Genomic DNA, 12,234 nt, shown 5'->3' with positions numbered 1-12,234 from the left:
AATATTATTGCATATTATATGTTATTTTTATCTTGAGAATTTGAATGTTAATAGCTTTTTATTATTCTGTGTGATTGACAGGCTGTAGATATAATGCCTAAGTCAATATAAAAGTGTTGATCATTTTTACATCAGTTTCACTATGCCAGACACGAATGTTCAATTAGATTGTAACTATAATTGTTAAGTATATCAGGTTAGTCTTTTGAACTCCATACCAAATGTTTTGACTGTTTTTTTGGAATTTTTTGTATTTTCTTGATAATATTGAACTAAATTAAACATAATTTCCTATTGGCTACAGATATTTATCAAAATTTTGGAAAAATTATGAATAAAAAATTGTGGGTTATATTTTGTGAAATAAGTCAAAATTTAACTTTCACGCTCAAACAGAAATGTGAAATTCAGAGATGAATCCCTATACATGCCAACAAATCTTTGATATGGTGCAATATTTGTAAATTTTATGGTATCTTACAAAAACATGGGTGACAACTAGTATTTCCCAAGGGCTTGATTGTCTTTGTTCAAACAGTTTCTGTAATTCCTGCTCAAACAATCGTCAAATCTGTACGTGAGTACTCCTGATTTTCCGGGTTTGTTGACGGAATCTAATTTTCTGAGGTCAGCAGATTGTCACTTAAAATTGTTTGCTTTTCGAAAACTTAATATTACTCAAACATATTTTTGTGATTGTATCAATTCCATTTATATTTTATTTAGAAAATGTACAAAGATGTGATGTTAGAAATAGGAACTGATATTTCAGCTTCATGCTTGACAACCATATTTGCTTGGAAATTGCATCTTGAAACTTTAGTTATTCTTGAAAATGATTTGAATGTTAATTTTGAAATAAACTTTGTTTATATTTAGTTCACTTATTTAGTTATTGTTTACAATTTTTTTATTGAATTTATGATCATTTTCTTCTAAAATGTCCAAAAAATAACACGCACAACTACTACCACAAATACATAAAATTATTGAAAAGTTGCCTGATAATTTTGGCAGGAAATATGACAATCAAATGGTAATCATAAATGTTTTTTCTAGGGTTATTGGCAAACATGTGGGAATTCCCAAGCGTACTCCTGGGTGCCTTGGATATTTCAGAGAAAAAGAGGCAAGTTGCCATGGATACATACCTCAAGGAAAATGTTACTATGTTTAATATTAGAACTGTGCAAAAACGGCGTAATGTGGGGCAGGTGAGTATTTATATTTATCGGCAGTTTTTTTTTTATTATTATTGTTCCTGAGATTGAAAGTTTATTTAATAATTGCTTACAGTAAACATTTTGCTATGAAAACCATATATGTTTGGGATAGTAATTTAATGTCCTACCCTAGTTAAACCAGACTGAGTCCATTACATGCACCTGTGGATCTTAACTAATGTACTCCCAAAATCTCTGGCCACTAGTGAAGGAATCTTGCCGGTGGCTTTGAACTCCCAGTTGAGTCTGTGACACACTCCCCCAAGTTATAGTACTGGCTTTGGGCTTCCCATCGAGTCTGTGCAAGGACGTTAGGCAAATGTGTTGGTATGTGATACATTCTGGTTTTGAAAAATTTGTGGAATAATGTAAAGGTTAGTGTACTAGTTACCTGCCCAGGCTTCGGCTGGTAACTAGCTATTAGTAAAATAATAATTACCCGGTAATAGAATAATATACAAATTTCAAATGAAATAATGCACACAAATGGGAAACTGTGCCATTATATCTTTATTAACCAGTAATTTCTTCACCAATTTAACACTTATTGAATACATCAATATCAATAACGGGGTACATAAGAGTGAAACAGTGAGCACTCATTGAGTTAGTGACACACTCACCCAGGGTACAGTGGCTTTGTCCTCCCCATTGATTCTGTGGCACACTCACTCAGTGTACAGTGGGTTTTGACTCTCTATTGTGTCTGTGATACACTCACCCGGTGTACAGTGGCTTTGGTCAGCCCATTGAGTCAGTGGCACAGTAACCAAGAGTATAGTGGCTTTGGCATCCCCATTGAGTCTGGCACACTCACCCAGTGTACTGTGGTTTTGCCTCCCCATTGAGTCTGTGGCATACTCACCCAGGGTACAGTGGCTTTGGCCTCCCCATCAAGTCTGTGGCACACTCACCCAGGGTATGGTGGCTTTGACCTCCCCACCGAGTCTGTGACACACTCACCCAGTGTACAGTGGCTTTTGCCTCTCCATCGAGTCTGTGGCACACTCATCCAGTGTACAGTGGCTTTGCCCCCCCCCATCGAGTCTGTGGCACATTCACCCAGTGTACAGTAGCTTTTGCCTCTCTATTGAGTCTGTGGCACACTCACCCAGTGTACAGTAGCTTTTGCCTCTCTATTGAGTCTGTGGCACACTCACCCAGGGTACAGAGGCTTTGACTTCCCCATTGAGTCTGTGGCACACTCACCCAGTGTACAGTGGCGTTTGCCTCTCTATTGAGTCAGTGGCACACTCACCCAGGGTGCAGTTGCTTTAGCCTCTCTATTGAGTCTGTGGCAGACTCACCCAGGGTACAGTGGCTTTGACCTTCCCATCGAGTCTGTGGCACACTCACCCAGGGTACAGTGGCTTTTGCCTCTCTATTGAATCTGTGGTACACTCACCCAGTGTACAGTAGCTTTTGCCTCTTTATTGAGTCTGTGGCACACTACCCCAGGGTACAGTGGCTTTGACCTCCCCATTGAGTCTGTGGCACACTCACCCAGGGTACCATGGCTTTGGCCTCCCCATTGAGTCTGTGACACACTCACCCAAGGTACAGTGGCTTTTGCCTCTATTGAGTCAGTGGCACACTCACCCAGGGTACAGTGGCTTTTGCCTCTCTATTGAGTCAGTGGCACACTCATCCAGGGTACAGTGGCTTTGACCTTCCCCATCGAGTCTGTGACACACTCACCCAAGGTACAGTGGCTTTTGCCTCTCTATTGAGTCAGTGGCACACTCACCCAGGGTACAGTGGCTTTTGTCTCTCTATTGAGTCAGTGGCACACTCACCCAAGGTACAGTGGCTTTTGCCTCTCTACTGAGTCAGTGGCACACTCACCCAGGGTACAGTGGTTTTTGCCTCTCTATTGAGTCAGTGGCATACTCACCCAGTGTACAGTAGCTTTTGCTTCTCTGTTGAGTCTGTGGCACACTCACCCCGAGGTACAGTGGTTTTTGCCTCCCCATTGAGTCTGTGGCACACTCACCCAGGGTACAGTGGCTTTGACCTCCCCATCGAGTCTGTGGCACACTCACCCAGTGTACAGTGGCATTTGCCTCTCTATTGAGTCTGTGGTACACTCACCCAGGGTACAGTGGCTTTTGTCTCTCTATTGAGTCAGTGGCACACTCACCCAAGGTACAGTGGCTTTTGCCTCTCTACTGAGTCAGTGGCACACTCACCCAGGGTACAGTGGTTTTTGCCTCTCTATTGAGTCAGTGGCACACTCACCCAGTGTACAGTAGCTTTTGCTTCTCTGTTGAGTCTGTGGCACACTCACCCCGAGGTACAGTGGTTTTTGCCTCCCCATTGAGTCTGTGGCACACTCACCCAGGGTACAGTGGCTTTGACCTCCCCATCGAGTCTGTGGCACACTCACCCAGTGTACAGTGGCATTTGCCTCTCTATTGAGTCTGTGGTACACTCACCCAGTGTACAGTGGCATTTGCCTCTCTATTGAGTCTGCGGTACACTCACCCAGTGTACAGTGGCATTTGTCTCTCTATTGAGTCTGGCACATTCACCCAGGGTACAGTGGCTTTTGCCTCTCCATCGAGTCTGTGGCACACTCACCCAGTGTACAGTGGCTTTGCCCCCCCCCCCCATCGAGTCTGTGGCACATTCACCCAGTGTACAGTAGCTTTTGCCTCTCTATTGAGTCTGTGGCACAATTACCCAGGGTATAGTGGCTTTGACCTCCCCATCGAGTCTGTGGCACACTCACCCAGTGTACAGTGGCATTTGCCTCTCTATTGAGTCTGCGGTACACTCACCCAGTGTACAGTAGCTTTTGCCTCCCCATTGAGTCTGTGGCACATTCACCCAGGGTACAGTGGCTTTTGCCTCTCCATCGAGTCTGTGGCACACTCACCCAGTGTACAGTGGCTTTGACCTCCCCATCGAGTCTGTGGCACATTCACCCAGTGTACAGTAGCTTTTGCCTCTCTATTGAGTCTGTGGCACACTTACCCAGGGTACAGTGGCTTTGACCTCCCCATCGAGTCTGTGGCACACTCACCCAGTGTACAGTGGCTGAACTTATTTATTTATTTTTTTCATTAGTTTATTTGTGCATGTGCACATGTTCTACTGTTATCTTAAAGAAGCACCACTCAGCATATTTGAAACTTGGATCTTAAGTGCTCTGACAAACAGACCTGATTAGCTCAGGGTAAATACAAATACATGCATACCTATTCTGCATAATAATGACCTCTATTCTGATGCTTATTTCATTTTTGTTCAACATTTTGGTCATAATTTTATAGAAAAAAATTGAGTATTGTGAAATGTAGCAGTGCTTTCTTTTCTTTCTTGTTTCTTTGTTTCGTTTTTGTTGAAGCACAGGAGCTGTTATACACACATGCTTCTGAAACATATCATGCATATTAGGAGCTTTCAGAATTGTGATTGATCAACTTACTAGTTTGGCTACAATTTTGGAAGGAACTGGAACTGGAAGTGACTATTTTCAACACTTTATGAAGGTTGAAACATTTATTTCTAGTCCACAACAGCCTTTGACTAAGAGATGGGACCTCATTAGTAGTGGTTATCAACATGTTGGTGACAATTGTTAGGTGAACATGTCTCTATCAATCATGAGCACATGTATAGCAATCAGTTTATAATGTTATAGCTCTGATGTCATCAAAGATGATTTAGCTGTGCAGATAGGTTATTGGTCATTGCCGATCTTCCCCACTGTCTTTAAAGCTATTAACTAAATTGCTTTATCACCTGAGATTCAAAACATGTTTGTTTCTCAGCACAAATAGCACTTCTCTATAGGTTATAGAAGGGGATGTTAATATGCAGTTGATTCCTGATGGTCAAGCAGTTTTCTCTCATTTTTGATAAAATAAATAATCTCTGCATTTATTTAGGTCAACTATATCCTATCTTTTACATCTTTTACATGGGTTCTCCCATGATGACGTGTGTACAGTAACATGCTCTGTAGTTGGTAACTTGAACTTGGCTCGGACAGCTTTATTAAGATGGGACTGTACAACTTATTCACAGAATATTCATAATAATAATTATTAACTATTTGTTATCTTTATAAAAGTCGTTTCTAAATCTATAACTTGAAACCAAATCCAAGAAATTTTGTTTTTGTTTTTGTTCATTATTTTAAACAGGGCTTAGTGAAGATTACCCTAATCCTTTTTTTATTTTAATTAAAATGTCATGCAAATTTTTGTTGTGGTCAACTATGGATGTGAAAAATCACTTACCCATATCATTCTCTCCCCATGTTAGTTGGTCCACATCTTCTCTCATATTCACCAGACGTACATGATAGAAACACTTACTGTGGACAGTATGAAGATAGAATGTTGTCATGACGATCAGCCTACTTGCAGATGGGTGACGAGGGAAGATTTTGATGGTTGTGCAATTTCAACTGCCATGAAGAAAGTGATGCGAGAATACGAGAGTTCAATAGGACTACACAGAAAGGTTGGAAATGATCAATATTTATTTATTTATTTTTTTCATTAGTTTATTTGTGCATGTGCACATGTTCTACTGTTATCTTAAAGAAGCACCACTCAGCATATTTGAAACTTGGATCTTAAGTGCTCTGACAAACAGACCTGATTAGCTCAGGGTAAATACAAATACATGCATACCTATTCTGCATAATAATGACCTCTATTCTGATACTTATTTCATAGATACCGGTACTATATTTCCATTTTTGTTCAACATTTTGGTCATAATTTTATAGAAAAAAAATTGAGTATTGTCAAATGTAGCAGTGCTTTCTTTTCTTTCTTGTTTCTTTGTTTCGTTTTTGTTGAAGCACAGGAGCTGTTATACACACATGCTTCTGAAACATATCATGCATATTAGGAGCTTTCAGAATTGTGATTGGTCAACTAGTTTGGCTAACATTTTGGAAGGAACTGGAAGTGACTATTTTCAACACTTTATGAGGGTTGAAACATTTATTTCTAGTCCACAACAGCCTTTGACTAAGAGATGGGACCTCATTAGTAGTGGTTATCAACATGTTGGTGACAATTCTTAGGTGGGCATGTCTCTATCAGTCATGAGCACATGTATAGCAATCAGTTTATAATGTTATAGCTCTGATGTCATCAAAGATGATTTAGCTGTTCAGATATGTTATTGGTCATTGCCGATCTTCCCCACTGTCTTTAAAGCTATTAACTAAATTGCTTTATAACCTGAAATTCCAAACATGTTTGTTTCTCAGCACAAATAGCACTTCTCTATAGAGGTTATAGAAGGGGATGTTAATATGCAGTTGATTCCTGATGGTCAAGCAGTTTTCTCTCATTTTCGATAAAATAAATAATCTCTGCATTTATTTAGGTCAACTATATCTTATCTTTTACATCTACTGAACAATGGCCAGAAACTGTTCCATTTCAGGTATTACACCATTAATGGTGCATGTTTGACTTTGTCATGAAATAATTCATAGCGTTTATGCAATACAATCACATGTATCAATTAATCAGTTCAGGAATATTCATCCCCCACACATATCCCGTAATATATTATAAACTCTTCCTGCAATATTTCATTCCTGGAATAAATTATTAACAATTGAGTGATGTAGTTTACAAGTGTTCCATGAATTTCTGACCAAAAGCTTATATTAATTGTGCATGCACTTTATAAGTTCCAAGGGGAATAAATAATTCTGTTGAATCTTTATTTTTGCATCACACCACATCCAAATGGATACCATGTTTGATATTGGTATATCTTGGTGAGTCCAAGAGCACTGGTTCATACAATTAGATATCTCAAAGTATATGTCATGTAATATGAGTATGTAGTTTATTAGTAAATTTTAAATAATTTAACATCTCATGGTTTATCAATTTCCCTTAATTAAATACATCTATGCTTGGAGTATAATAAGCATGAGAAAGCCATCCCTTAAATATGGTGTGTGACAAAAAAGAACCTTATACTTTGCCTTCAAATGAGTCCCAGGAGTTCTACAGTATTTAAGTGCCAAACAAAACTACATCGACACAGATGGAATAAGTTGCAATGATAAACTATAAAGAAATGAAAACTGACATTAGTAATGCAGAATCACAACTCATGTACATTCTGCTTTAAAGGTGAGGCATGCACACCATCAATCATGATGCCATTTAGCTAAGCTTATTTCACAAAGATAGGAACACTGTAATTTGCAATGGTTATGTTTTTCGTAAATGATGATTTGATGGCATTTTCCCCTGTTTAAATTACTAATGTTTCCTGCACTGCAATTGAAATGTAACAGCATCCTGTATCGTAAAATGAAATTCATCATAGAAGGACATGTATAGAATGTATAAGTAGTGCTAGTGGTGTTTAGACTGATTGACTAATATGAAATTTGTGTCATTTGCTTCTCTTCCACTTTTAATTGCCACATACAAATTAAATTAAATTAAATTGCTTGACTGAGATTATTGATGATTTATATACGAATATCGATCATACAAAAGCTCTATAAAAGTTGATAAGGTGAATTATTTGCATATTGATATATTAATTTACACTTACGAATAGAAGGAACATTTAAACAGTTTTTTGAAAATGTATACACATTTTTCTGGGTTAGTTCAAATAGTGTCAATTTCTGCCATCATAATGTTTCACTCAATAATTAAAGCTGTGAAAAGTTATTTTTTCCCCCCAAAAACATCCAAGATACATTCCAAATTGTCTATAATGATATGCACTTTTGAAAAATAAGGGCTTATGATGTTACATTATCTGACAGTACTTGATAATGCTATGGTAAATTGATTTAGTGATTGTATAATCCACACCTCCCATTTGACATAAAATCAATTTTGTCTATCACACACACGTCAGCTTATATACACTGGGTCAGAAGTTGGGGCTACATTAGGCCATGACTTGTGGCCTTTCTTCCTGTTACCGGGGGTGTATGACTATGACATCAGTTATACATTGCAACTTGTATGTTAAAAAATGATGATGCATACTACACAGACTATAGTTGTCTATCAACACAGAGTAATGTTGTTTTTTTTTTGAGAAACGATGAATGGCTACATTGTCACACATTCAACTGTGTCAGTCATTTTAAGCTTATAGAAGCATTGTTTCATTAAAAGTACTGAAACAGTGAAAATTCACTTGGAAATATCTGCGATTGTGGTAATGTTATAATAGGATATTTATGACCATTTATGGGCTAAAACTCGTTCCACCTCTTTGATAACATAAACTAAGTGCCTCAGTAAATTCACTGAATAAATTAGGAATATTCCTCAGTTATTTATTTGTGGTCTAGGAATATTCCTCAGTTATTTATTTGTTGTTATTGGCATAGTCGTAACATTGAATGTTAAGTCCAAATTTATTATATTATGTGCCTAATAAGATAAAAAGCGTTCACCCATAAGTACAATGGCCCCTACTCGGATTAAATAATGTTTTGTATCATGTGTATGAAAAATCGATGATGTGATTTGTTTTGCAATACTACCCATTGTCAGTTTTTATGACCTGTGACATGTTATGTATTTAATTTTAATGGCATGGTAAGTATTCCTTAAGGCCCCTCATCCACAACTCTAATCCTAACCCTGCCTCGGCGCCCCCTTAATCTATATACTCCTCTTCAGGACACTTATTTGGAGATACATATGCAATTACATTGGGGCTGAATTGTTAAGGTTCCAGTTTAAAATGGGGGGGGGGGGGGTTCATTGGAAACTCCTTCCAATATCATGAATCTTATTTCCTTTCAATGTGTTTTATCTTCCTTTCCTACCCCCTGGTTTTGATGATCGTTTTATATATACATACTGACAATTCATTCGAGTATACGGGATAAGATAATAATCAGAGTGAAATGTGTTGACAAATGGTTCCGGTTGATCCGTAGCCTCGGATCTGATTTGAAGATGAAAAATCATGCCTGTCATGAGAAAAAAATCAATTTATCCCTGATTAAATGTCATTTATTCCATATTTGATGCAACCTTTGATCTACTGCTCTGCTGTGAAGTTAGTCATTTAATGCTGCAGTATCAGAAATAACTAAAGAATTAATCTTAACTATTCGTATCCATGGAGACTGTAACCTGACATTTGGAACTGTAATTACAGATGTCTGATTTCAGGAGATGGGATAAGTATTTTGTTGCCTAAATGACGAATGATTGTCTGACAATCTAACTGTGTCTATAATACATTTGTGAATCATGGATTTTGATTGTATGGTAATTGTTAAAGGTGTATATTATTGTTGGCTTATGTGTTATACATATATACCTCCCATACAACATGGCATTTCAGTGTAATAAAACAGTGTAATAATTGTCTATATCTCCATACTTTGTAATAAAAATCTCGGTAGTCTGATTGGTGCATGTAAGCAGATCGAAATTATGTTACCAATGAATTCCAGATAATCGAGAGTAAACTAATGGTAATTGGTGTTCATAATGCTTTCTTCAGAACAAACGAAAATTATTATACTCATTCAATAGATCAGATATTGTGGGTTACTCATGAGATATCATCTATTTCATTTTGTATGAAGTGAGTAGTTCAACTTGGTCAAAAAATGGTTTGACAAACGTTGAAGATTAAATCAGTTTATATTTATCTTGGGAATTCCGAAATTGTTTGACTATCAAAATTTATATTTTGTGGTCAGTGTTCCACCTGTGTTTATCTATGTTTTTAATAAGGTAACTAGTAAGATATTCTTTTGTTAACGTTTTTGTTTCCGACTTCTTTTTAAAAAAAAAAAGAACATGCATCATATTGATTACCATTTATGTCTATAATTTGTAATTATGGTATGGCTGGTTGGCACATTGCATTGTGGATATATTTGTCAGTTTCATGGTAGTATTTAGCCAATTTAAAATCATGGTGATATACCAGCCAACATGCATTTTCGAGTCAGTGGTTGTTTTATTTTATACCAATATGCTCGAAACATTAAGAATTAGTTTCATTTTAACTTCCCCAAAAAGGACGGCTCAAAAACTGCATGCAAGGGAAATCCTGAGGTGGTTCATTCCTAATTATATATAGAATCATTCCTCTGTTCATCACTCAGTGCTTACAACTGAACATATACCTTTACTCAATCATATCAATATTTTTCACTTTGTAGTTAACATTTTCTCTCAACTTGCTGAATAACATTGTGTGGAAAATGCATTAGATTGTATAAAGATTAATGCCATTGTAATATATTTAGTATGTTTGTATATGGATACTAATCTAATTATATAATAATGGGAAAGTAGAAATACCATCTTACACAATAAGTATCCGAAATAGTAATAAAATCACAAAATCTCAACACTACATGTCAGCAACAATTTCCCAGGCATTCCTGTGCTGAGTTTAATCAAACTTGATACCCCCACCCTCCTATGATGGTTTACTGAACAGATGCATTTACGTTTGTTTCATGATTTATTTCAAAATGGCCGACTAACAGACACGTTAGGTTTTATTAGCTCATATATAGCTTATCATATGAGTGATTGTACGTTGTTGTTCGTCGTCCATGTCCACGTTTCACTTTTTCAACTTTTTCTTGAAAACTACAATTCTTATTGTTTTGATGCTTGGTGCATATGTACCTTGGGCAGACCTCTCTTAGATTTGTTTATTTCGTAATGACATCTTCAATTCTCTAAGTTGGGTGAATATTTTTGGTAAAAAGTGATATTTGAAAACCGCAAGTCTGATGGATTTGATATTATACATACAAGTACTACAGGTATATCTCTCTCGTATTTGTTCATTTTATAATGATATATTCACTTCTTTAATTGAAATGTGCATTGCTATCAGCGGAACTCTCTCAGCCTAGAGGCTGTTTATTTTATTCATAAGTGTTTTTTTGTTTTCAATTCCTTCGACATGCCTTGACTGACATTGTTCAAAGTTAAAATAGGTTTTCCTTTTTTGTTGTAATTAGTTTGTTCAAATGTGTTCATTAGTGTTCAATGAGTCGAGAATGTAACATTGAGAACTTTTTTCAACCATTGCAAGAAATTGGTGCCACATTAGTGTATCTAACTTGCTTCACAGCGCTTAGATCAGTCACTAGAATAAAATCCACCTTGGTATCCATCAATAGTATCCACCTTGCTTGAATGGAACCAAAGCTCGAGATAAACAAAAGTAAAATAGATTGTCACAGTAAGATAGATTAATGATGATCAATTCAAATTCAACTATAAAGTTTAATTTGTGCAGCAATTTTCATTTATTTATGTTCTGGATTCCAGTCATCTTGATGTAGGAGAACATTCACCTTTATTAATTATATATTGTGTGATAATAAAAAAAAGTGTATATAAGTTGTTTTTACCGACTAGTCTCTTGTCTCAGTGGCATTTCATGCAGCGATATGGTGATTCATAAATCGTTATCAGACTTGTTTAGAATGTGTTAAAGATGGTGTGAGAAGGTGGTGAATATACATGATTCCTTCATAACACATAAAAGCTAGTTTAAAGGCAAATTATCACAATAATAATAATTTATTTCTTTACCCATAATTGTTACGAATATTTACAAACACTGTTGTAATGAAAATAGTCGTGAGTAAAAGGAACCTGAAATAGCTGCAGACACTGATAATATGTAATATATATATATATATTTAATATATAATCACTTCAAATATTCTGATAATAGCTTTTCTTTTATTTTAATTTTTAAAATTGATTTTTCCTTTCTCATAATTTTGGATCTAAATGAGATATTACAGATGTACCGATTGTTGTGTTCGATTTTGGGATTGAGATATCATTTCTGTATTGTTGTCTGGTATTATAATTGTGTTGAATATAATGCAGGTTGTAGGTTGACATGTTGTGTGGTGTGTTCCAATTAATAATATCGTCAAAAACATAAAAAGAAACTTGTGTAGTTTATAAATATCAAGGATTTCAAGCTCGTTGAAAATATGGACAGAATGGGCAATAAATTCAGAAAATGTTATAAT

At 36.3% G+C, this 12,234-nt stretch overlaps 1 protein-coding gene across 1 annotated transcript in view; it reads left to right on the top strand.

Annotated features, from left to right (window-relative positions):
* Positions 1-12,234, top strand: part of LOC100373318 (adenine DNA glycosylase-like) — a 36,909-nt gene that overhangs the window by 18,025 nt on the left and 6,650 nt on the right. The window contains exons 9-10 of the mRNA XM_078009307.2: positions 1,060-1,214; positions 5,496-5,696. Coding sequence (XP_077865433.2) covers positions 1,060-1,214; positions 5,496-5,696 — 356 coding nt within the window. The remainder of the gene's footprint in view (positions 1-1,059; positions 1,215-5,495; positions 5,697-12,234) is intronic.

Source organism: Saccoglossus kowalevskii, chromosome 9 (assembly GCF_978046115.1).
Source record: "Saccoglossus kowalevskii chromosome 9, keSacKowa6.1, whole genome shotgun sequence".
NCBI classification, from domain to species: Eukaryota; Metazoa; Hemichordata; class Enteropneusta; family Harrimaniidae; genus Saccoglossus; species Saccoglossus kowalevskii.
This window is presented reverse-complemented; position numbering and strand designations above follow the sequence as displayed.